This window comes from Peromyscus eremicus, chromosome 1 (genome assembly GCF_949786415.1).
Source record: "Peromyscus eremicus chromosome 1, PerEre_H2_v1, whole genome shotgun sequence".
In the NCBI taxonomy this organism is placed as follows: domain Eukaryota; kingdom Metazoa; phylum Chordata; class Mammalia; order Rodentia; family Cricetidae; genus Peromyscus; species Peromyscus eremicus.
In genome coordinates this window covers 37,144,843-37,169,360 of record NC_081416.1, presented here as the reverse complement: position 1 = coordinate 37,169,360, position 24,518 = coordinate 37,144,843, and the positions used below count along the sequence as shown (strand labels likewise).

General features: G+C 41.9%; 2 protein-coding genes and 1 pseudogene across 3 annotated transcripts in view; 1 reads left to right on the top strand and 2 right to left on the bottom strand.

The window, feature by feature from the left end:
• Positions 1 to 1,933: 1,933 nt before the first annotated feature.
• Positions 1,934 to 3,280, bottom strand: LOC131896752 (forkhead box protein D4-like). The gene has a single exon (XM_059247529.1). The coding sequence runs from the start codon at positions 3,278 to 3,280 to the stop codon at positions 1,934 to 1,936; it is 1,347 nt and encodes a 448-aa protein (XP_059103512.1).
• A 5,813-nt stretch (positions 3,281 to 9,093) lies between these two features.
• On the top strand, positions 9,094 to 12,586 carry LOC131902815 (oligosaccharyltransferase complex subunit OSTC-like; annotated as a pseudogene).
• A 1,675-nt stretch (positions 12,587 to 14,261) lies between these two features.
• Positions 14,262 to 24,518, bottom strand: part of LOC131908429 (zinc-regulated GTPase metalloprotein activator 1) — a 46,862-nt gene continuing 36,605 nt past the window's right edge. For both annotated transcript variants that reach the window (XM_059259474.1, XM_059259482.1), the window contains exons 12-15: positions 17,220 to 17,288; positions 17,052 to 17,117; positions 15,492 to 15,621; positions 14,262 to 15,181 (exon numbers count right to left, since the gene is read on the bottom strand). In XM_059259474.1, the coding sequence (XP_059115457.1) occupies positions 15,075 to 15,181; positions 15,492 to 15,621; positions 17,052 to 17,117; positions 17,220 to 17,288 (372 nt within the window). In that variant the 3' untranslated portion in view covers positions 14,262 to 15,074. The remainder of the gene's footprint in view (positions 15,182 to 15,491; positions 15,622 to 17,051; positions 17,118 to 17,219; positions 17,289 to 24,518) is intronic.

Genomic DNA, 24,518 nt, shown 5'->3' with positions numbered 1-24,518 from the left:
ACCTGGAGGAGGTTCGAGCTGTCCCAGTCCTCGGGGCGCTCTGGTCCAGTGGACTCCTGGAACGACCTTTTATCTTACCTCGCCATTCCAGCAACGGTCTTGGAAAGTCTGGTCTTGTTATGGTTTCACTTGAGAAGCATTACAACTGAGGGGCGAGCCTGGGCCAGGCTCTGGTCGCTCATCCTCGTGCTGGGCCGGGTTTGGAAGGAATGGGAATTCCGTGGAGCCCAGGCAGGAATCATTCCTGCCCTGGGGTCGTCTGGAACGCTGCGCGGGGGCAGCGGGGAGGCAGTGTTAGCTGAATACCTGAAGGTGGCCAGGCTCAGGACATCTTTGCACAAAAAGTGCAAAGCAGAACAGCACAACGGAGAAGAGGGATAGAAGACCGTTGTCTTTTTTATTTGCTTCTAAACTCTCAGACTGCCGCTGGCCACCGAAGAGCTGGTAATGTGAGGACCCAGGGGCCAGGGGCCGAGCGGAGGAGAGCCGCCTGCTTGAATGCTCAAAGCTACCAAGGTCTGAGCTGAGGAACTTTCCAGAAGGTCCCACAAAGCACTCAAGGCAGCAGATGGGGTGGAGTTCTGGGCTATGGAGTGTAAGCAATAAAAAATGTGAACTTCGTTGCTGAGAGTGGGGAGTGAGAACCATTTCCTCTACTCAGAGTACCTCTCCCCCAAAGCCACTAATTATAGAACCCGCTTATGATGGACCCAACCTCTAAAATCCCGCCTTTTCTGGCCGCCGTAAGTGATGGGCATTGTCTTGTTTTCCCTGCACCCTGAAGCTGAATCGCTGTTGCCAAGGCCTCTCAGAAATTATTTTTTAAGGAAAAGGCCATGAAAATACTAGTATTTGTTTAAATATACCGAATAGCCGTTTATTTTCCAAGAGTAGAAGCGCTTTGTTTCAAATTGATCTGCAGTCATCCTCCTGTTTGCTTCAGAAAAATAATCAACTTTCGAAAAATAACGAATAAACTCGGCGTGATGGGGCATGCTAAGAATTCTGGAGGCTGAAATAGGAAGGTCGCTGGTTCTGGGCCACGAAGAACCACACCGCGGAAACTCCCCTTTCAAAAACCAAAACAAGAAAGTGATGGGTGGGGGTGAGACAGAATGGAGGCTGTATTAATTACCCTAATTTTTTTCCTTCTAGAAGTTTCATAAATATTAAAACTATTTTATAAGATAAACTTTTCGTCCACAAATATTCGGAATTTTAAAGCCCATACTTAAAATGTGTCATTCCTGATATTTTTTAATGGATATAAGGCATGAAAACGAATTTTTAGATAAGAATGTAAATTTTAAAAGAAATTCCATTTATGAAAGCGAATAAAGAGACATAAAAGGAAACAAGCGATATAGCATCCCGATTTAGCATTTTATTCAATCTGTATGACTAGGTTTAATTTTAACACTCCCCGCTGGAGTAGGGCACGCCACAGATACAAGAAATAAAAGTTCCGAAATTGTTCTACTTATATTACATACGGATTTCGGGAATCAGAGCATGTACGCATTCTGCATTTGACTGGGGAACACTTGCAGTCCCTAGGGAATGAAGATGGGGGGAAGGTGTTTTTGTGTTGCCAGATGTTCTGTTTTTATTAACAACGAAACATCTCACTCACGTTCATAGTTCATAGGTCCCCAGGAAGTATGCAAATCGGAAAAGCCGTGGAAGCCACAACTGAAGCGGACAAGACAAAGCGAGACTTGAAGCCCCCAGATTTCCCTGCGTTCGGGTCACCAAGGGAGCAGAACACAGTAATAACAGTTTGGCGGGACTTAGTGCATGCTCCGCTGCTGGTTTTCCACGCACAAGCCTAGCAGGCGAGGGTTACAAACCCAGACAGCGAGTGGTTCCACCCTGCCACTTGGCTTCAGGTGTGCCAGGGTGAATCAGCCTGGAGGCTGGGCGCGGATGTTGTTTAAAATGCAGGCAAGGTCCCCTCTCTGCCCGAAAGAGCGGCCAGAGTTGTCAGCCTGCAGTCCTCGGCCGCAGGCTGATGCCTCAGCAGCGCCGCAACGGCCGACAGGTGTCGGCCCAGGCGCATGCCTTTACCTGGAGCGCAGCTCCGGGCACAGTGCTGCTGCTGCTGCTGCTGCTGAGGCTGCTGCTGCAGCATTGTCCGGGCAGCGGCGGACACTTGCAGCAAAGGGGAAACGGCCTGGGGGTGCAGCAGGCAGGACCGGTGCTGCAGCAGGTGGCAGTAGCTCCACGGAGCGGAGGGCGGACTCAGAGCAGCCCCGGTTCCTCCTCCTCCTCCTCCTCTCACCCCCTGCATGATACTCTCGATGGTGAAGGAGGTACACCCACGTCCGGGCCGAGATCCGGAGCCCTCGTCCCAGTCCCAAGGCTGGGAACCCAGGATGGGTTGCAGCGCGGGGATGGCACGGGGTGTAGCCGGGTCCGCCTCTTCGGCTTTTCTGGGCGCTTCGGCGTAGGCGGGGGCGGCGAGCAGTAGGTAGCGGAGCGGATGCGGGTGCAGCGGCGCGCACGGGCGGCTCCCGGGCGGGGCGGCAGGATGGGCTGCGAGGCCAGGCTGCGACGGCGGGGCAGAGGAGCGGAACAGGAGGCTGGGGTGGGAGACGTGCAGGGTGGCGGGCACAGCGGGCGGAGGGAAGGGGCCGTGGGAGGGACCTCCCGGGGCCGGGTGGTGGCGCTTGAAGCGCTTCCTGCGCCGGAGGAAGCTGCCGTTATCGAACATGTCCTGGGAGGCTGGGTCCAGGCTCCAGTAGTTGCCCTTGCCCGGGTGGCCGGGCTCGCGGGGGATTTTGACGAAGCAGTCGTTGAGCGACAGGTTGTGGCGGATGCTGTTCTGCCAGGCGGGGAACTTGCGGCGGTAATAGGGGAAGCGGCCGCTGATGAAGGCGCAGATGCCGCTGAGCGTCAGGCGCTTGTGCGGGCTCTGCAGGATGGCCATGGTGATGAGCGCGATGTAGGAGTACGGCGGCTTGGCGGGCTGCGGGCCGTCGGCTGCGGCGGCGGTCGCGGCTGTCCGCGGCGCTCGGAACTTACGGATGAATCCCGAGGAGTTGCTCAGACCGCCGCGGTCCCCCGCGCTCCTCCCGGGAAGCGTGCGGGCTCCGGGCCCCGGCAGCGGCGGCTCCAGGCACTTCTGGCTTATCTCCTCGGCCTTCTCCTCGTCGTCCTCCTCCGTCTGGTCTCCATCTTCCTCCTCTGCCAGCACGTCGATCTCAACCTCATCCTGGTCGGAGCTTAGGGGACTGGGCTGCGGAGGGGAGCGAAGGTGCCCAGCTCTTGCCAAGTTCATGGAGGATGGGAGGGAGAGGAAGGGATAGACGGGGTGGCAGCTCACCTGCTTCGGGGTGGGTGGGTTAGCTGGGATGAGTCTGCCGGGAAGCGGGAGCGCTCCTGGGTTAGGCTTCCTTGTTCTTTCTGTTCCTTCTCTCCAACACCGTGCACTTAGTGTTCTAAATTTCTCTGAGACGTATGCGATGGACTTCCCGCTATATATCCTTCTTCCCTTCCTCGGAGTGGGGCCACTTCCTCCTGACGCGGTCCAATGATGAGGGTCCTCGGTCCTCGGCCCTCTCTTCATACCCACCCACTAACCAAGGAAGATGCTCTGGGCTTGGTTTAACCAGCCAAACTGCTCTGACGTTGTCTAGGCTTTGTTGATTTTGCTCTAAAACTGCGCAAGTAAAACGCAGGGAGGAAAACATGAAACCCAAAGACCTGTGACCGCATCGACATTCAGAACTGTCGAGTGCTGACTTTGGCAAAGGAGAGGGTAAAGGAATGTATCTCAGACAGAATGGCTCACCGACTTAATGCTATATGCCCCGTTCAAGAGAAATGGCTCCACCAACTGTTCTCGATTTCCCTAAAGATTAAAACATCCTAGCAATAAGCTGTGGAAGTTCAGTGTGAATTTTAAAAGGCAAAAAAATAAAATAAAATAAAAAATCGGATTTCCTTAGTCTCTTTACAGTCCCTGTTCTCCAAAACGGTGCATTATTATCTTTCACATACATTCAGATATGCATAGAAGAGGCTTCAGGAAAGCGACATTCTTGCACCCTAATGACAACTGACATTTTCTTTTTAAAAAAAATAGGCTTAACCAATTACATTGGTTTCACCATAAAAACTACTGTTTCCCCAAAGTAGCTCCTATAAATAAAGGAATGCCCTCAGTGTACTGGTGTGCCTGCCTGCCCGCCTGCCTGCCTGCCTGCCCTTACCCCTACCGGCCACCCTCAACATCCATCCATAAACACGAAGCGCTTTTACTTTAGTGATAAAGCTTGAAATTAACCTGAGGAAGGGCTGGGCTTCAGCGTTTCTGCTACTAGATAGTCGGGGTCCATCGAGAAGCACCCACACTTTCCCAGGACGTATTTGAAGGCTTTGGAGTACCTAAGCTTTTAGATTGGCTTCATGTAAATTAGCCCAGCAACTAAAGAAGCAATATGGTAGAATGTGTTTGTTACATGAATAGAGATTGTAGACAAAATACAGCACCATGGTACATATTGGGGAACTCCTGAGGTGGAATCTAATAAAACACAGTATGAAAAGATGTTTCTCCTTTTGGAGAACAGCTCCCTTGCAAGCCCGAGTTAAGCTTCGTGCTCTGTGGAGGTTTTTACTCTCCAAGGCTTCTGTTTTGTGTGGCTATTTGGTCAGGTAGAACAAACAACAGGTCTGAGCCTGACAGATTTGAGTTTGAATCCAAAGTTGACCAATGATTATTTGTGTGGTTCTAAACTGCAGGAGGGCCAGGCAGGTGTCTCATTCAATCGGATACCCCCAGATGCTGCCCTCACCCCCTACTGGAGGGATGCAGGGCCCCCTCCCTGATTACCTGAGAGAAAGAAGTATTGTTGGTTTTCCTAAAGTCAACTTCTATGGGGCTTTGGGTTATTTACAAGTGAAAGAGTGTAAGGAGATGCTCGAAAACAAAACCAAATCCCACATTATGGTGGGTCTCAAAGGTGACAAGGGGGCCAACTAAAGATCTCCCTGTGGCCAAAACTGGGGCAATCTGTGCAATCCCGAGCACAGTTATAACTGAGCTGAGTTATAACTCAATGTCTAAAATATATTTGTGTGTCCACATTGCTAAAAATCAATGATTAGGTCAATAAAGGAAATCTCTCTTGCAGAATTTCAAATAACTTACGTAGCTATTGGAGATGGAGCCCAATTCCCAACTACTTTCTGTGTGGGCTGCACACATGAGATTTTTCTCCCAAAAAGTACAACAGAAAGAGGGAACGAGGAGCCTTTCCTGTGGAGAAATCTAATCAATCTAATCTAATCTAACCTCAGCCAGGGGTTGAAGACCAACATCCACTATCATGTAGCATGTGGATGTGTAGCTGCTTGATGTGATAAAAATGACACTCTGACCTTCCCCCATGGTGAGATGTTGGCGTATCTATAAACCTAAACCTTTAACACATCCTAGGGCTGGATATTGGATAGCTCGGTTGGTAAAGTGCTTGCCTTGCATGCTCAAGGTCTTGAGTTGGATCCCCAGAACCCATAAAAAAATACTAGGCATGGCAGCACACTTGTAATCCCAGGGCTAGAAGGGTAGAAACAGGCAGATCCCTGAGGCTCCCTGGTCAGCTAGCCTAGACTACTTGGAGAGTTTCAGGACAGGATGATGATGATGATGATGATGATGATGATGATGGAGAGTTTCAGGATGAAATGATGATGATGATGATGACGACGACGACGACGACGACGACGACGATGAAAAAAATAGAAAAAAAGAGAATGGTGCCGAAGAACAACTCCTAAATTTGTCCTCTGGCCTCCATAGGTGTGTACACAATCACAATACAAGACAACTAATTCTTAAAAATTTAGCCAGTTCTGGTGAATTAAGCCTGTAACCTTAGCTACTCTAGAACAGCTAGGCCAGGAGAATTCCAAGTTTAAGACCTGCTAGGTCTACTAAGAGTGCATTTAAGACCAGCATGGGAAATTTAGTGAGCTCTAAGCTCAAAGTAGGAAGAGGGCTGGTGTACTGCTTAGTTTTATTGTTTGCTTGACACAACCTAAAGTCATCTGGGAAGAGGGAACCTCAGCTGAAGAACTGCTTTCATCAGATTGGCCAGTGGTCACATCTGTGAGAGACTGTCTTGACTGGTCACTCACTGTGGGCAGGTGAGCCTGGATTGCAAGGAAGCAAGCTAAGCATAAACTGGCTGCATTGTTCCTCTATGGTTTCTGCTCCAAGTCCCTGACTTGACTTCCTGCCCTGACTTGACTTGCTAATGTACTATTACCTGGAAGGTAAGTCAAAATAAGCCCCCCCCCCAAGTCACTTTTGGTCAATGGTTTAACGCAGCAACAGAACAGCAAACCAGAACAGCTAGGGTACAATTCAGTGGCACAGAGTTGCCAAGCACATATGAAGCCCTGCATTCAGTTCCCCATCATGCAAAGGGGCTGGGGGTGATTATAAGCAGAACAACCTAAAAGCTCAAGTATCTGTCAACTGATCAGTAGATTTACACAGAGTATGATGTAACCATACAATGGAATATTATTCAGGAACACAGAATGAAGTACTCATACACATTCGTTCAAATAGGCCTTGAAGAAACAGGCTAAGGAGTTTGAATATACAATTCTTCAGAGATTAGTGTAAGGAACATGGGAAGTACTTGTTAAGGGACATAGGGCTTCTTTGGAGGTTAATTATAATGTTCTGCAATTAGATACCTGTAATAGCTAACTGTGGACTTAGTGAAACCTGTGAATTGTATACTTTAGGAAAGAAAGGTGTCAGTTGTATGGGAGTATGAATTGAATAAAGCAAAGAGCTATAGCAATGAAAACTAAGTTGAATGCCCTGGGGGAAGTCCATCATGGTTCCTCACTTTGAAGAACAAAAGAAAAGACAGTGTTCCACATCATTGATGGGGTTTAAGCTTTGAGTCTTCCCTTCTCTTCTCTTTCCTTAGCTCCTGGACATTTAAAGCAGCCCCAGGTCAGTGGGAACTCAACAGGGCTGGTGATCAACTCTCCTGGACATTTGAAATGAGCCCCAGGTCAGTGGGAACTCAACAGGGCTGGTGATCAACTCTCCTGGACATTTGAAGCAGCCCCAGGTCAGTGGGAACTCAACAGGGCTGGTGATCAACTCTCCTGGACATTTGAAGCAGCCCCAAGACAGTGAGGACTCAACAGGGCTGGTGATCAACTCTCCTGGACATTTGAAGCAGCCCCAGGTCAGTGGGAACTCAACAGGGCTGGTGATCAACTCTCCTGGACATTTGAAGCAGCCCCAGGTCAGTGGGAACTCAACAGTGCTTGGTGATCAACTCTCCAAAGACTGAACAGTTTTGCTGCCATTGTTTTTCCAGAAGAAACACTAGTTTTAAAAAGCCTCATTCTGAGAAAATGACTTAGCATTTTAAGGCAGAATTCACTTTTTTCAACATCATGCCCACAAATATAAGGCATTTCTAGACATGAAAAAGTCCTTTCAAAGCAATATAAATATAGTTTTTTCACCTAGACTAGTAAACTAAAGGTACTAATTACCTAGTTCACAGATTGCCACCAAGCCCTACTATCACAATGTATTGGCCATCACTGCTTTAGAAGTCTTTAGTTTGCTGATAATTACCTTCAACAGTCAGTCTAGGAATTAAAGACTTGCACATGCTCTACTATGGAACTATAGCCTCAGACCCCAAAAGATTTAAAAGTCTTTTTATGTTTTATATATATTCTATACCTTCTTATATATTATAAATATTATATACTTATTTACTACACAAATAGATATTAATATATTATAGTGTTATATAATAAAAATATATTATGTTATCAATATTATACTTAATATTATATAGTACTATATAACATAAAAATTAAATGTAAGTATCATATATTTATCTAATATCTAAATATACATTAGATATATAATAAAATACATTTATTGTAAATATATTTTGTATTTTTATAATCTATATAATTCAGCAAAAGTCCACAAAAGAAGTCTGGGTTTCCAAGAAGGGGAGATAATCAGAAGCCCCCAAGTCTGCTTAGGTGAGTAACTTCGAGGGTCTTTTCTAGGTTATACATTGACAGCCACTCAGAGGGGAAACTGCAGGCCTGAGCTCCAAGGTTTTACTAAGCTGACTCTCAGTCATCTAGTCTCCCCCGCAACTGCACCGACACTTCCACAACTGTCTTAAAGTTGGTACCAATTTTCTCAACCCTTTATACTTAGAGCTGAGAAAAGCTCCCCAAAGGCCTGCTTGTGTTATGAAGAGGCTGAACTGTACAGCAAACCTTGCTAAAAAGTGGAAATTCACATTTGCCGGGATGCTTTATTCAGCATACTTGACATTTAGTTGCTGGGATAATCCAGAGAAACTTGTGTATTATTACCTCCACTTTATAAATTGGGAGACAGGGGCTCAGTGAAATGTAGTCTTTGGTCCTATATCCCATATAAACTGTAAAGTCTTAGGTAAACCATATCTAAACCTTGATCACCATCATCAGAATACCCTGCAAGCCTTCCAAAGCAAAGGGTGGCCCACATTATTATTTTTATATATAACCAAATTTCTTAGTTTATTAATAATTAATAATTATAAATTTATAATTAATTAATTAAGCCCCCTCTTCTGCATACATCACTGAGCCTTGAGGGGGGGGGTTGTGATCCCATATATGGCTGAGCACTCCAAAGTCCCTTACTCTCTACATGTTGTTCATTTCAATTATCTGTGTCAATTATCATCTACTGTGAGAAACTTCTCTAATGAGGTTGAGAAATATACTGATCTATGCATACAGCAAATGACACCAGGAGTTATTTTATTGCTATGTTCCTTTAGGAGAATAATAGTAGGTTTTCCCGTAGGGCACAGGACCTATCTAGTCTCAGGTTCCTGGCCTCATTAACGGTGTCAGGTATGGGTTCCAACTCATGGAATGGGCCTTGAATTAAAAAAAAAAAAAAATTGGTTCTCCAATAACGTTTGTGCCACAATTGCACCAGCATATCTTACAGGCAGGTCGTTATAGCAATCAGGGTTCATAGTCGGGTGAAACAGACAGTTACCTTTCTCCTCTGGTAACATGCCCGGCACCTTCCAGCACTGTAAGTGCTAGCCAGTGGGAATGAAAGTACCAGCCTTGATTTCTCTATGTTCTGTGCCATAAACACGGGTGTCCTCAGCAGTAGGTCTTACCATCAGGTTGTGGAGAGCAACCAATAGCATTTGCAATAGACTGTGATGTTTGGGGGTCTATAGGACCCCTTCGGTGGCCCACATTATTGCTGCATTATAAAAAAGCAAACCAACAAAAAACCAACTCCTTACAATAGCTGAAGTAAGGTACAAAGTCTCCAAAAGTTACAATTAGAATAAGACGCTGATCACTGGGACATTCTTCATTCTGGGAAAAATGAAAGAAAAAAAAAGCAGGACAATATATCTTTTAAGGAATAAAAATATGCAGAATAAAATAAAAAACAGTGGTAAGCTTGTCCACTTGGATCAGCAAAAGCTGAAATATGGTTTAATTATATTTAGGAAAATAGGTACTTTCATATACTAGTGAACGAAGGGGAAAGACATAGATTTTGTAGGGCAATTCATCAATATCTATTAAAAGTTTAAATGTGCAAATCCTACACACTAGTGACTCCACACACATACTCTGAAGAAATATTCCTATAGGGGTGTGCACAACGATGTTCACACCAGCACCACTTTCGATTTCAAGCCAGGGACAACTACTTGAATCATCCCTCAGCTCCCAAGGCTCTAGTTGCACCCCAGTGCCATAAGAGTAATCCAAGGGCTAACGAGATGACTCAGTGAACAGAGCCATGACCTGAGTTCAACACCAGGGACTCACGTGAAGGTAGAGAGAGATCAATTCCATAAAGTTGTCCTCTGACCTTTACACGTGTGTCACAGCCATAGCTCTCACCCACCCCAACAGTACCTTTTTAAAGTGTAGTCTGGGCATAGTGACACACCTTTAATCCCAGCACTTGGGGGCAGAGGCAAGCAGATCTCTCAAGCTTGAGGCCAGCATGTTCTATACAGCAAGTTTCAGGCCAGCCTTGGCTTTACAGTGAGACTGTATCTCAAAGAAAGGAAAGTAAAAATCCAAGCGCTTATTTTGTCCCACAAAGAATAGCAAACCTGGCTGTTCTGTATTATGCCCTTGCTTTGTTTTTGTTTCTGTTTTTGTTTTGTTTTTGGAGCTGAGGATAGAACCCAGGGCCTTGCTCTTGCTAGGCAAGTGCTCTACCACTGAGCTAAATCCCCAACCCAGTATGCCCTTGCTTTTTAACACTGGGCCACCCCTGCCTCCTTCCCTGTATGTCTCCCAACACATTATGCTGCTCCCCACCTAAAGGTCTTCTCTGACCCGCCCCACCCACCCCATTATGTATGACACCTGAGATTCAGTTCTCTAAGGGTCTCCTCTCCACAGGGGCCTTCCGTGAACACTCCATCAAAAGCTCATCTTTATCAGGTGGCCTAGCTCTACTTCCTCCTTTCTTATTTACGTCTGCCCTCCACCAGACTATGTGGTTGGAGAACCTGGCTTTATCCATTGTGTGCCATTAGTGCCCAGGCACGGATACCAAGCAAACTTGAGAGTGTTCCAGAAAGTTTTACAGCATGCATGCATTTTGTGTTGTAGTCTGATTTTTTTTCACAAAGCAGTTAAAGAATAAAGTTTATTTGGAGTGTCATAGAAATATCCTAAACTGTTAAGTAAATTGCACTATCACATATATTTTATTAAACACACATAAATATTAAAACCTTGAGGCTATCTGTGTCAAGTTTTAAGTTTAAAAGACAGGTACTTTAGACTATGACTCTGATCTGATAATTGACTTTGGAAACAAGAAGACTTCTGCGTGACCAAGATGAAGAGGAGGGCCTGTATTTTTAAACCCCAGTGTATGTGTGCAATCCATGTGCAGTGAGAAACACTTAAAGGCAAAGCACACAAGTCTTACAAAGACAGACTTGTGAGGAGTATGAATGTGAGGAGCTGGGAAGTGCCTGGTGGTTAAGAACACTTGTTCTTGCAGAGGACCTGGTGTGGGTTCCCAGCACCCACATCCAGCAGATCGCAGTTGCCTGTAACTCCAGCTCCAGGGGATCCTGGATTCTGGCAGCATGGGGCAGTGTACTCACACATGCACATCCCCACACACAGATACATACACATAAATAAAAATAAAAGTAAATTTTTAGAAAGTATACAGTACTATTTTATGCATTTCTCCTACAAGATACACAAACTACAAGTTCTTTTCCATGTTCCAGAACCCATACGTTTAAACATTTACTATTTGCCAAGTAGTATTGTGGCATTGTTAAAAAATAATTTTTAATGAATAAACATAAAGCCCAGACCTGCCTGAAATATTAGCTAACTTTCTATTGAAAATCTCATTGCCATAAAATAAATGCATTTTTTATGAGAAAGGATTTCAGGGATGATTGATAAGAAAAACTTTAAAAATAAACACTAATGTGAAGGAAAGACAAGTTCTCCTTCACTGATATGCCCACAAGAAAACAACAGCAATAATCAATCCGAGATTACTTAATCCATTAGCCTCCCCTTGGCAGTCAGTACAACCATTCAGCGTTTGGAAGGCTGAGACAGGAAGGTTATGAGTTCCAGGCTTGTCTCGCTAACACAGTGACACCCTTCTCAAAAGTAATTAATTTGATCTAATTAATTAATTAAATCTGGGGGTGGGCTATCCTCAAAGCCATTTTAAGAGCATTCTCTGATGTTCAACAAATGTTAGTTTGGGAAAGCGCTTCATTATACTCCACACATACAATTTGAGCAGTTAATGCAGGCGTGGCTTTCAGTAAGAATAGAAGAAAACTGAGTTATTGCACACAGACACACACATAAAAATCATTATCAAAACTTATCTGAAGCTGGGCGGTGGTGGCGCACGCCTTTAATCCCAGCACTTGGGAGGCAGAGGCAGGAGGATGTCTGTGAGTTCGAGGCCAGCCTGGGCTACAGAGTGAGTTCCAGCAAAGGCACAAAGCTACACAGAGAAACTGTCTCGAAAAACAAAAACAAAAACAAAAACAAAACAAAACAAAACAAAGTTATCTGAGAGGCTGGAGGGATGGCTGGAGGCCCCAGCACTGGCCCTGCCACCACCGACATGGAGACTCCACCAATTCCAGTTCCTAGTGCTTGAATGCCCCAACCTGAAGCTGAAGAAGCCATCTTGGGTGCACATGCACTGGCCATGATGGCATATGCCCTGGTAGTGTCTGTATTACACATCACTTGAAGGAATAATCTATGATCGTATTGCTGAACCTCCAAGTGCTGGCTCAGTGTCTGATAAACAGGGGCACCAGAGGCTACCAAGTAAATAGACAATATATTATGAAAGGATAAATGGTGGTTTAGGTTTCCTCATCCTGGACAGATCCAATGTACCAAATATTCCAAAACTCAATAGGCCTCTTCTTCTCTTCGTTGGCTTTACCTGTGTCCTACTGAATTCATGAGAACAAAATTGCCAGGTTATCTGATGAGCGAATGCTTCTAAGAAACCAGTGGATCCCGGATGTTCTCCTATTAACCAAGTTTTCAAGGCTGAACCACTTCCTTGTGCCATGTGGGAAAGAAAGAACCGCAGAGTGAAAGCAGCACTGAATGACAACCTAGCAGGCACATTAAAGCTCAGACCAGATCCCTCGGCATCGGAATTCACTCCAGCATCACGGCATCAACTAGGTTAGGCAGCATTTTCTACTTAGTTTATTTCTTAAAAGAAATGTAGTCCACTTCTAAAACTATATTGAATAAAGTGATTTTTTTTTTTTTTTTACAACACCCTCATGATGGCTAATTTTGCTTGTCAACATGACTACATCTGGAGTCAACTAAAACCTAAGCTGCTGGGTATGGCTGTGAAGGATTTTTCTTGATTGGGGCCTGAGGTCAGAAGATCCACCCTAAGTCTGGGCCACACCTTCTGTTGGCAGTCCACATAAAAAGACATGGAAGAAGCTTTTGTTGCCCACTTGGCCTTGTCAAGTTCATCTATCCTGCTGCTGAGGCACTCCTTTGCTGGGATTAGAACCTCCTTCTTTGGGATCCCAACTGAGAATCCAGCCTTGTGGACTGAACAACTGCGGGACTCTTCCTGTCAGGAAACAGCCATTGTTGGCATTCTATCTGTTCTGTGCCTCTAGAGCCGTGGTTCTCAGCCTGTGGATGGCAAGCCCTTGGGGGAGTCAAATGACCCTTGCTCAGGGGTGACATATCAGATATCCTGCATATCAGATTTTATACTATGGTTCATAAGAGTAGCAATGAAGTAATTTTATGGTTGGGGGTCACACAACATGAGGAACTGTATTAAAGGGTCCCAGCATTAGGAAGGTTGAGAACCACTGCTCTAGAGAAGCATGACTAACACACCCCTAGCCATTTTTTGGACATGGTATTTCAGATTTTCAGATTAATGTAACTTGAGAAGGTCCTGAGGTCTGAGGAATTTGGACAGCTGGTCAGTTCCTCCAGTGGTCCTTTGCCTTTAAACAATGTGTGTGGTACTATGCCATTTCAGATACATATGCAAGAATGTTTCCTGGACAATATGAAGCATGAAAGGAGCAGAAATAAAAGATTTTTCTAATTAAAAAAAAAAAAGAACTCTTACTGTTAACATGCAGAAGACCTGAATTCAGTGCCAGCATGAACAGTGACTCACTGCATGTTCCTCCAGCTTGAGGGGGTCTTGATGCTTTTTTTCCAGGTCTCCATAGACATTACACATGCTCACATATGTGAACAAACATAAACATAAATTTTAGAAATCTTTTAAAAAAAGTTATCTTTGAGGCAAGATGGCTGAGCTATGGGTAAAGTGCTTGCCATAAACCTTTGGCAACTAGAATTCAGGCTTGTTTTGAGTTTATAACCCCAGCTCTGGCACTTCTACAGTGAGATGAGAGGCAGAGACAGGAGAATTGGCTGCAAGTTCCAAAGGCTGGTGTGCACAGCACAGTAGCAGAAATAAGTTACCTGTCTCAAAACAAGGTGGAGGGGGAGAACTGACTCAAAAGAGTTGTCCACTGATCTACATGTGTTCATGCGCGCGCGCGCGCGCGCGCGCGCGCGCGCGCACACACACACACACACACGTTATCTGCAGTTACGGTTAGTAGAGGTAGTGTACCTCATTACTTCTCAGATTATACAAAAAACTAACACAGTTCAAAATAGACAAGATGAATTTAATGCCAGCAATAAAACTACAGTTTAACATTCCACAATGATAATCTTCTAAGCATAATACAGAACAAAGAGCAGAGGTATCATTACACTATCAGTAAGGTTTGGCACAGATTGTAAGAAACAGTTTAATTTCTTTGACTCGGATTTCTTCTTCTTTACATCTTTAGGAACACGAGAGCCTCATTCCATTAAAAACATAGTGACAGGGCTGCAGACGCTCAGTGGTTAATAACGCTGGCCGCTCTTCCAGAGGACCTTCCAGTCCCAGAGGGTCCAATGCCCTCTTCTGGATTCCTCAGGCAATGATGCACATAGTGCACAGACACACATGCAGGCAAAACACCCATGCACATAACATAAAAATAAAGGTTAAGCATTTTTTTTAAATACAATGACAGCATTTAATATTTTTGTTACTATCAATGCAATCATTGTATCTCTGCAATTATCTGAAGTTTAAAGGGAAAATGAAAATGTTAAAGTTTGCCATCATTTTTATAACTAATGAAGCATAACTTGTCAGAATTCATGTTTAAACTTCCAAGAAAATTCTGGAATTTTTGTGAAATACTTGTCTCAAAAAAACCCTTCAGAGGACATATTTTATTATATCAATATCAAATGTTTTTATAATGATTTACTAAAACCTTATGTATTTTATAAAATAAATACTATCATAAAATATACTCCTAACTCCTAAGAGAGGTAATGAAACAATTGAGGATTGAAATACATCCAGTAGGAAACTGATCCTTGTTTTTCTTATCAGCTCTTTTGGTAAGAAATAGCTTCTAGTGTGATGGACAATCTTGATCTTTGCCAGGTGCTGTCTGCTCTTCTGTTTCTGCTACAGCAGTGATGAAGAGCTGTTTAAGAATATCCTTATCTAAATTCTTGCCTGAGAATAAAACAAAATAGTGAGGTTTATTAAAACAACATTTTAATTTCCAGAGTGTTAAATGCATGGTGTTCTCTAGTGATCTACAAAATTAACAGTAACTGCACAATTCTTTCTACAACTTTCTAGATAATCCTCAAATCTAAGTTAGCACTTTTCTAAGTTGTCTAAAGAGCAAAGTTCTAGCAAAACCTTACATTATCTGTAATTCAGACAAATACACAAGCTTATTTAGTTAATACTGGTTAAACAACATACTATATCTCCTACAAACCTATTTTATATTTTCCTTCAGAAATTTGTTACTTACCAATGAAGACCAACTGATTTGTTCTCTCAGCATCGTCCTTCCAGCTTACTAGGCTCTCTTCCAGGTCGTACAGCTCATGGATGCCTTGTACAATCATTTGCTGTGGTTTGTCTTTGATGGACACCAGCCCCTGCTCAAAGGACAATGATCATTCAGTTCTAGTTCAGATTTGCAAGCAGAAACAGTACATCAAATTTGAAAATATTACTTTTCAAAAGACAAACTCATGACAAAGCTATGAAAATCACCTGATTCAATTATTTGCATATTTTAAGTTTTTTTTTTAAAAACTTCCAATCATTTTATGTATGTTGATCCCACCCACTCCTCAAGACAGGGTTTCTCTGTGTAGCTTTGGCTGTCCTGCAATTCCCAGTGTAGACCAAGCTGGCCTCAAACTAAGAAATTTGCCAGCCTTTATCTCCTGAGTGCTGGGATTAAAGGCATGCACCACATTTCCTGGCTACTTCTTTAAAATAGAGAATTTCTTTCTCTTTTCTGTTTCTGCCTTGTTTTTTTGAGACAGGGTCTTGCTATGAAGCCCCGGCTGGCCTGAAACTTGCTATACAAGCCAGGCTGGCCTCAAACTCCTAGAGATCCACTTCCTGACTCTGCATCATTGCCTAGCAATGATTCCTTTTTCTAATGATAAAACTAATATATTAGGATTTTTTCAATGTTATTTATCACAACAAAAACCTGAAAGTGATCAAATCTGTTATTGTACCATATCATACTAATTTCTTTGCCTTTAATGATTTGGTACTTCTTTCACAAATTTAACAAGAAAATTTGAGAAGTTAAGGTATTTTGTTAGTGAATCTGTTTTGGAAATATATTACAATACAGTTAGGCAATGATCAAATAGAAAGCTATCATATTCATCTGAATAAAAGTTCAATGTGTGGGTAGCAAGGTAGCTGGCCAGAGAGTAAAGGCACTTACCTCTCAAATGTGACAAACTGAGTTTGAGTCCCAGAACCCACAGTAGGAGAACTGATGCCACAGTTTTCCTCTGACCTTCTCCTGCACATTGTGTTATGTGTCCACCAACATTCAGACAAACACAAATGCACACATACACATCCAAATGTGAAGTAATATGAATGGTTTTCCAAAAACTGAACAAGAATTCCCGTGTTTTGTACCTCTGTATAAAATATGACAAATGTTTATAGTGTCTGCTAAATGCATCGTGACATAAGGTTCAGCAGTGGTACAACTTTCAACATTATTTCTCTGTTAAATGAAGCTCTCTTGGAAAAATAAACCGTTTCTCTAGGTGACCAATTGGTGCAGAGACCAGTTTTGATGGTGTCAAGCTTATGCACCAGATAACTGCTGGGAACACCAGGCAGAGATCTGGGCTAAAGAGCCAAGGCACACAGGTTGTTTTGTTGTTGCTGCTGCTGCTGCTGTTGTTTTTACAGTGATTTCTAAAGCACCTTTTCAGCGATGGAAATTATGAAAATGAGGGCAGACAAAAGTTATTTGCATAAAAGTATCTTTCCGTTTAAAACCAAATCTGGTTTTGACATGAGGGCAAACTGCATACTGCACCTTCAGCCGGATGACCTCCATGCAGTGGCCGTCCTTGTTCTGCACGTCCTTTTCCCACAGGAGATTCTGTATTGGGCAACACAATTTCATAAGACCAACCACTGCAAATGCAACAACTATGCAACGAAACAGCTGATGAATCATTAATCAGTTAAAAATTGCATTCACCTGGATAAATACATTTAGACTCTCTTCCTTTGCACTTCCTGGTACTTCAAATGTGACTGTAACAATACTCTGTAAATCAAGAGAATAATTCATAATTTTTATAGAATCATCCACCTATTTTTAAAACTATAACCAGGTTTAAGATGAAAAAAGAAAAGTCATACTTATGGAGCTTTAGCTGACTAATAATATTATTAATCATTATTTCCCTCTTTGGGACTTATCAATTCTACAAAGTAGATCAACAGTATTTAAAAACAAAAACAAACAAACAAAAACCTTTTCAGGTAAGGGGCCTGAGCAAAACAGGAATGTAGCACACCCTGTGTGCCTTCTGCCTGTGTTGGCCTATCTTTTCCTTTGCTCTTCACGACAATCCCGGGAAGTGGGGACTATTTCACTTTATAGTTGGGTAAATGAAGCTCAGAAAAAATAACTACCCTGATGCAGAAGCACTGCTCACAACAAAAGTGTAATTCTGCTCTCTCAGAAAGAAAGGCATGTTTGGTCTCTAAATGAGCAAGCACTGTGCTGAGTGAAAGGAATTCTCAGGGAGGCTGGCAGGCAGCAGTGGGTCTTTGGAGCATCACTTACAGAATTCAGATTTATTTTTCCTCCTGATCTCAAAAGATCTGTCTTCTCTAAAGATGCTTCAAGTTTCCTCTACCAAGTTATATAATTCAAACTCAGACCTCCCTCAGACAACAATCTAACCCCAAACCTCAAACTTAGCAATGAAAATACAGAGGCTAAGCACATCGTTAAAGGTACCACTCCCACCCTGGAGAGTAGGCTGCTCAAGCCAAGCTCAGAACGTTTCTAACAGGAAGAAAGAGGGCAGAGACTCTGTGTGACATCTTAGAAATGCTCATCTCCCCAAGAAGGCCTCACAAGACTGGAGAAGAAAATATAAAAAGGTCTGAGTTGTTTTGTTTATTTATTTAATTTTTGTTTCATGGTTTTGAAACAAGGTCTTGTTATGTATTCCAAGCTGGCTTTGAACTCAAAATCCCCCTGTTTCAAGCTTAGTATGCTGGGGCTTCAGGTGTGCATCAGCATCCCAGCTTCAGAATTATTTTTTATGCAAACTTAAGAGACTAGCTAGATGCACTAAAGATCAATGTAGGACAATTGATATGCTAACACTTAATCCTATGATATTGTCAATATGCAAAGCAGAGTGCTTTCTTATTCAAACATCGGAAGTAAAGTCAATTTAAAAAAGCTTGTTGGACTTTAAAATGTAAGACTTATAAAATCACTTCTCCTTATCTGTGGGACATACAATACAGTACTTGTATGAAACTACAGATAATACTGAGCCACAAGGTAATGTCTTTCCAGTTTAAACTAAGCACTTACATGCCGTGGTTATAACTTCCATGTTTAACTCCAACTGCAAAATTAGCACAAGTTTCTTTTTCTTTCTTCACAATGTCACGGATAGTAAATTCATTCTGACCAGAATTAGCAACACAAAATATTTGAGATTTTATGGAATATAATATTGATGGTTTGAACATCCAATCAGCCATCAATTTTTCTCAATTAGCAATAAATATAATAAAAATTGTGTTCAATTAAAAAAAAAAGCAATCTCAATATATGATTTTCCCCCTTTCTTTTTTAATCACCTTTTCACATAAAGGAAGCACTCTACAGCTTCTCTTTGACACATTGTATTGTCAACATTATTAGTATTGTGCTTCAGGAGGTGATTCAGTAACACAAGGGTCACATGAACATAACATTATGATATTGTAATAGTAGATCTGGCAACAGAGATGCCAACTCATTGAATGATGGGCAGGTACTGTATTCAGCATGGATCCAGCAGACAATGGGATGATTCACACAACACTCAGGACACAGCAGAATGGTGAGAGGATTCATAATGCTACTCAGAACAGCACACAGTTTCACACTGATGAATTATTTATTTCTGGATTTTTTCCACTTAATATTTTGGACTGCAGCTGGCTACACAGAATGGAAACCATAGATTGTGAGGGCTCTACCTGTATTTTGTTACAATAATTAAACCACAAGCTAGAAATTATTTCAATGCTCATCAACAAATGAGTTTAAAAAACTGATGAGTACCTACAATGGATTATTATTTAGTCTCAGGAAGGAAGGAAATTCTGCCATATAGTAAAATGTGAATAAACCTTGAGGATGCTATACTAGATGAAATGTGCCAGGAACAGAATACATATTGTACAACTCCACTTGTATTAAGTACTTAAAACAGTAAACTTACAGAAATCAGAAAACTAAACGGCAGCTACTCGGTGCTGTGAGGCAGCACCGAGCAGCTGCTGTTCAGTGAGTCCCGTGAGTCCCACAAGACACAAGTCCTGCTGTACAACACACACACACACACACACACACACACACACACACACACACACACACACAAAACAATGCACATTTAGGATTTCTTTGGAGGACAGAAAGCAACTTCAGCAGTTTTTGATGTTGTTGTTTTTCACAACAATACAAAGTACTTATTTTAAGATCTTAGTAAACATATCCTACTTTAAAACTATTTGGGTTTTTTTGTAGTTCAAAGTAATATTATGCATTGTAGAGGACCAGCCCCCATACTTATTCACCCCAGGAACTCTTGAGGAATGAGGGATAAGACACTTAGAGAGTTAAGACGCAGAGAAAAACCACGGGATAGACTCGGGTGGGCCTGGATCCTTATCCAAAGGGGCCCAGAACTTGATTCCAAAGGTCTATTTAGAACAATGCCAAGGGTGGAGCAAAGGACCTCCCCCTTGCTAGTTACAGTCACCTGGTACCCAGGCCCATGGTCCATTCAACCTCTTATGCAGTCCTGCTGGGTACAGCCACTAGGGAACCTAGTGGGCTCCAACAATGCGTTTAACTAAAACTGTGATTTTTTTTTTTCCTCATTAAAAGAGATCACTTTAAGTGCCTAGAATCCTCTATCCAGCTATATTGTAAAAGGTTACCAAATGAAACACAATGTGTCAGTTTCCAAAGAAAGTAATTTTGTCTTCAAAAAACGCATAAATGTATTTCATTTAAATTTAATAACTTAGCATTTACTACTGAGAATGTCTTAACACAGGACTCAGTATACTTGCTGCTTTATTGTTAGCTTAAAAACTTTTAAAATCATTTTTTTCTTTTGCAGACTAGCAACATGACTTCGTTCAGTTAATTTTGGTTTTCTGAGACAGTTTCAAGTAACCCAGGTTGGCTTTGAACTGCTAATCCTCCTGCATCAATCTCCTCAGAAGCAGGAATACAGGTATTAGAGACAGGCATCGCAACACCTTGCTATCACTTAGTCATTTTAAAAGGGTGTAATTAACTCCAGCGATAGGCACAAATGATTCTTGAAATAAAGAGAATACATAATAAGGCTCAAGGTGGATGCCCCTACTTTGGAATTGTGGCTTTTCATACCAATTAGACTCTTTTCATATGAGAAAAACTCAAAGATGATGAAAGCTATAAATTGTGGTAAAAAGTCAAAATTCAAAATTGCTTCTACAAATAAAACTAACCATAGACTGTCACTTGGGCTTTCTCATCTATATTCCCACCCCAGCTCATCATTATTAGGATTAAACAAGGAATAATGCAAAATAAAAAAGGTGAATCACAGTAACTATTTCTCAGGAATAAAGCTTCAATAACTCATATATAGCATATCCTAGGTATTACCACCTTCAGACTAGATTTTGAAATTTATTTCTGCTTGGATCTAAAACTGTCTCTTCTCATGGCTAATGGCACAAAAGCAAAAAAATGAGGCAATAATTCAGAAAACTAAAGCCTAATAAAGAAATTCCCCTAAAATAAATTAACAGTAATTCTGGCTTGTTGGTTTGGCTTATTTTCCCAGTTAACTTACTAGATTCTCAGTTTTATATCTTACATAAATAAGATCTACTATGCAATAACTTCTACATGGTTTCTTCATCTGAAAAACCAACTCAGCAATGCAGTCAAACTCAGTACCTCTGTCTCCATGCTCCAGCCTTTGATGCTCTTTGCCTCTGTGGTATTTTGTACCTCCAAATGCCAAGCTGAGCATGTGGCATTCTCATTCAAATCTATGTCCTCGAGATGTTTCTAGAGTTTTCGAGGCTCTTCTAGCTAGTCTCCACTTCCCACCACTCTTCCCTCTTCTTACTCATCCATATGCAGATAGCTCATGCTTTACCCTGTTTGTACACAGGTATTCACTCCATGGGATAGCATCTTCATGCTTGGTCTCTAGATCCCAAAGACAAGTCCTGCTTCTCTAACACTGACACACAGCAGTGTGAGCCTTCTTTGCCTTACAAATTATACCTCAACACTTAGAACAAACTTCCAGTCACCTAAAAAGACTTCTTCTGCACTAAAAGCCTGCTTCTCTTGGACAAACGTTCTCACTTTCCTTTTTTTTTGTTTTTGTTTTTCGTTCTCACTTTTCAATGTTTGGATTACCTCTCCCCTTCCACTGTATCTACTAAAACAAACAAACCAACAAAAATAAAAAACATAGAAACCAGCCAACCAGCCAACAAAACCCTACTAGTTCAAAATTTCTCTTTAGTTTTCAAATCAGAATGGCAACTGCCCTTTCTTGGACCAGAAGGTGCATAAGGAACTTCTCTTGTAGACAAATTTCTAAACAATCTTATTAAATAAGAAGACTTAAACAATATTACATTATTATTATTATTATTATTAAATAATAAGATTACATTTTTTAGATACACTTATATTGATCTGAGTAGGAGATATAAAGGTAGGTGTTTGTACACATGGACGAGAGTGTGTGTGTGTGTATGTGTGTGTGTGTGTGTGTGTGTGTATACAAATAACACTGAATTACACACTAAAACCCAAATGATTTACTTTATATGAAAAATACTACCTTTCATAAAGCTTTTGATGAGGTTACGGATAGATGTAACGGTTAACCTTCATTGTCATTTGACTAGATTTAGAAACACTATGGAGGGGCTGAAGAGTTGGACTTGGGTGACTGGGACTGGTTAAGAGCACTGCTGCTGTTCCAAAGGACCTGGATTCAATCCCCAGAAATGACATGGCAGCTCAAAACGTTCTGTGGCTCCAGTACCGAAAGATCTGACACCCTCACACAGACAAACATGCAGACAAAACACCAATGCACATACAATAAAAGTAAATTAAAAAGAAAAAAACCACTATGGAAACAATTAAGCATGTTTCCAGCAAGGTTTAAGTGGCAGAAGACCCATCCTGGATGTGCAGGTACTATCCCACAGGATGCAGTAAAGGAAAAAAAAGGACAGAACAAGCTGAGCACCAGCATGCATCTCTCTCTGCTTCCTGACTGCAGATACAATGCGACCAGCTGCCGCATGCTCCTGCAGCCATGACTTCCACACTTCAAACTGTCAGCCAAAATCAATCCTTTCTTCTTAAGTTGCTCTCGTCAGGTGTTTTGTTAAAGTGACAAGAAAAGTAACCAGTACAACATTCTAGCCCAAAACATAGCACTTTGGCATTTGAAAAATAAAAGCAAGAAAACCACTCTCACCCATCACCCTACCCACTCTGCTTTTCCCTGATGCTAGCCATAAACATAGGACTGCTTTTCTGAGCTTTCCCTGTAACCGATCTTACAATTCTCATGTGAGAAGTGCCAAGAAGAAATGAGCATCCTTATCTGTAGGGAAGGGAGGAAACCCTGAGTGAGTGAAGTCCTGAGTGAACATGTGTTGTTGACACAGGCTCAGCCATGTCAGGGCACCAGCTCAGGTTCAGAGGAACAGCAAAGCCTTGTTTGGGGGACCAAGTGTGGACGGTGTGTGTAGAGAATGTCCACCACTAACCAGATATTTATGGTCTGAGGTCTGCCCCCTACAGAGACTGCTCCTACCAAAATGAGCTAAACTTGTCTCCTTGATCATGCTGTAAACCATAAATTCTGTTCAACTCTATAAAATAAACCCTGAGCTTCTGGCATGCTGAAGTTTTTTCAGTCAAGAGTCCAGACCACCCAATCCCAGCTTTTCTGTTTCTTTCTGACAGCCTGTGTCTGTCTTTTCTTCATTCTCTCACCATCCTAGTCAGATCCAAGTCCCTGGAGAAGAGGATGGACACACTGCTTATGTCTGAAGATAAAAGTCACAAAGAAGAGTCTAAACAAACTTGTGCTAAAAATTTCCAATTTAGTATTGTTAGACCATATTGTTTCCCCTATCTTATCCCTCCACAACTCTCTATTACTAATCAAACCTAACACAGAAACATTCAGGTTTAACCAGTTTTTAAGGATTTCATTATGAAGACTTCCATATCATATAAACTAAGTAGGTAAAACTGTATGCTTTTTTCTTGCTAATCTGCCTTATGATGGGGACTTCAGCCCTGACCTTGCCAATGAGTGAAGATGAGATGCAGTTCCTCCTCTACAACTCTGACCCAATAAACCAACAAAAGGGTTCATGCTTGAATCCTAGGACTCTTTGTCTAGAATATTCCTTTGCCCTATGTTTATGCATTTAAAGCAGGGCAGTTTATCAGAGACTCACATTGATTTTTAACAAAAACAGACATGCCCTATTTACTGGAGAAATGATGTAACGTCTGGGATTTGCTTCAACATACTGCAGCAGGAGTCATAAGTATATACAGGTTCTTTATGCAATTCTACTTTTATATATGTCTGAAATTTACTATTTAAAAATATGTTTTTTAAACTCCAGCAAAAGAATGTTGGTAAGACAGATGAAATAAAATTGGCAAAATGTTGATACTGTTTAAACTAAATGATGTATACAAGAGATCCATTTTAGTCTCCTTATTTTTGCACAGCACTGAAAATATTCATAGTAAAATGTTAAACTATCATTAATATATATGTGTCTAAGCCTCATTTCTGGAGATTTGAGGGGAACTATGGAATATCTGAAGTGATTCTGAATTACACCACTGTTTGAGAATCTCAGCTTTTCATTCCTTTGACAATTATTCACTGAGATGCTATTACATATCAAATCCTACCTATGCAATGAACAATTATTTTTAAAGAATCTGTAGAGTAATTCAAGGGGGAAGCATTTCAAATCACACTGCATGATGTTATAAATACCACGATGGGGTGCACTCAGGATACCATGAATGTAGATACTGGCCATCATAAAGGTTCTTGTGAGGACTCCATTTTCTTCATCTTTTAATCCCAGATTCCTAATGTGATATCTTGAACCCAGGAGCTGAATAAGAATGTGCTTAAACCTCATCCTAGGACTGCTACTAAATGCCACAATCACT

Excerpts from the sequence above, each read along its gene's own strand:
- LOC131896752 (XM_059247529.1), bottom strand. The coding sequence starts at position 3,280 with ATGAACTTGGCAAGAGCTGGGCACCTTCGCTCCCCTCCGCAGCCCAGT.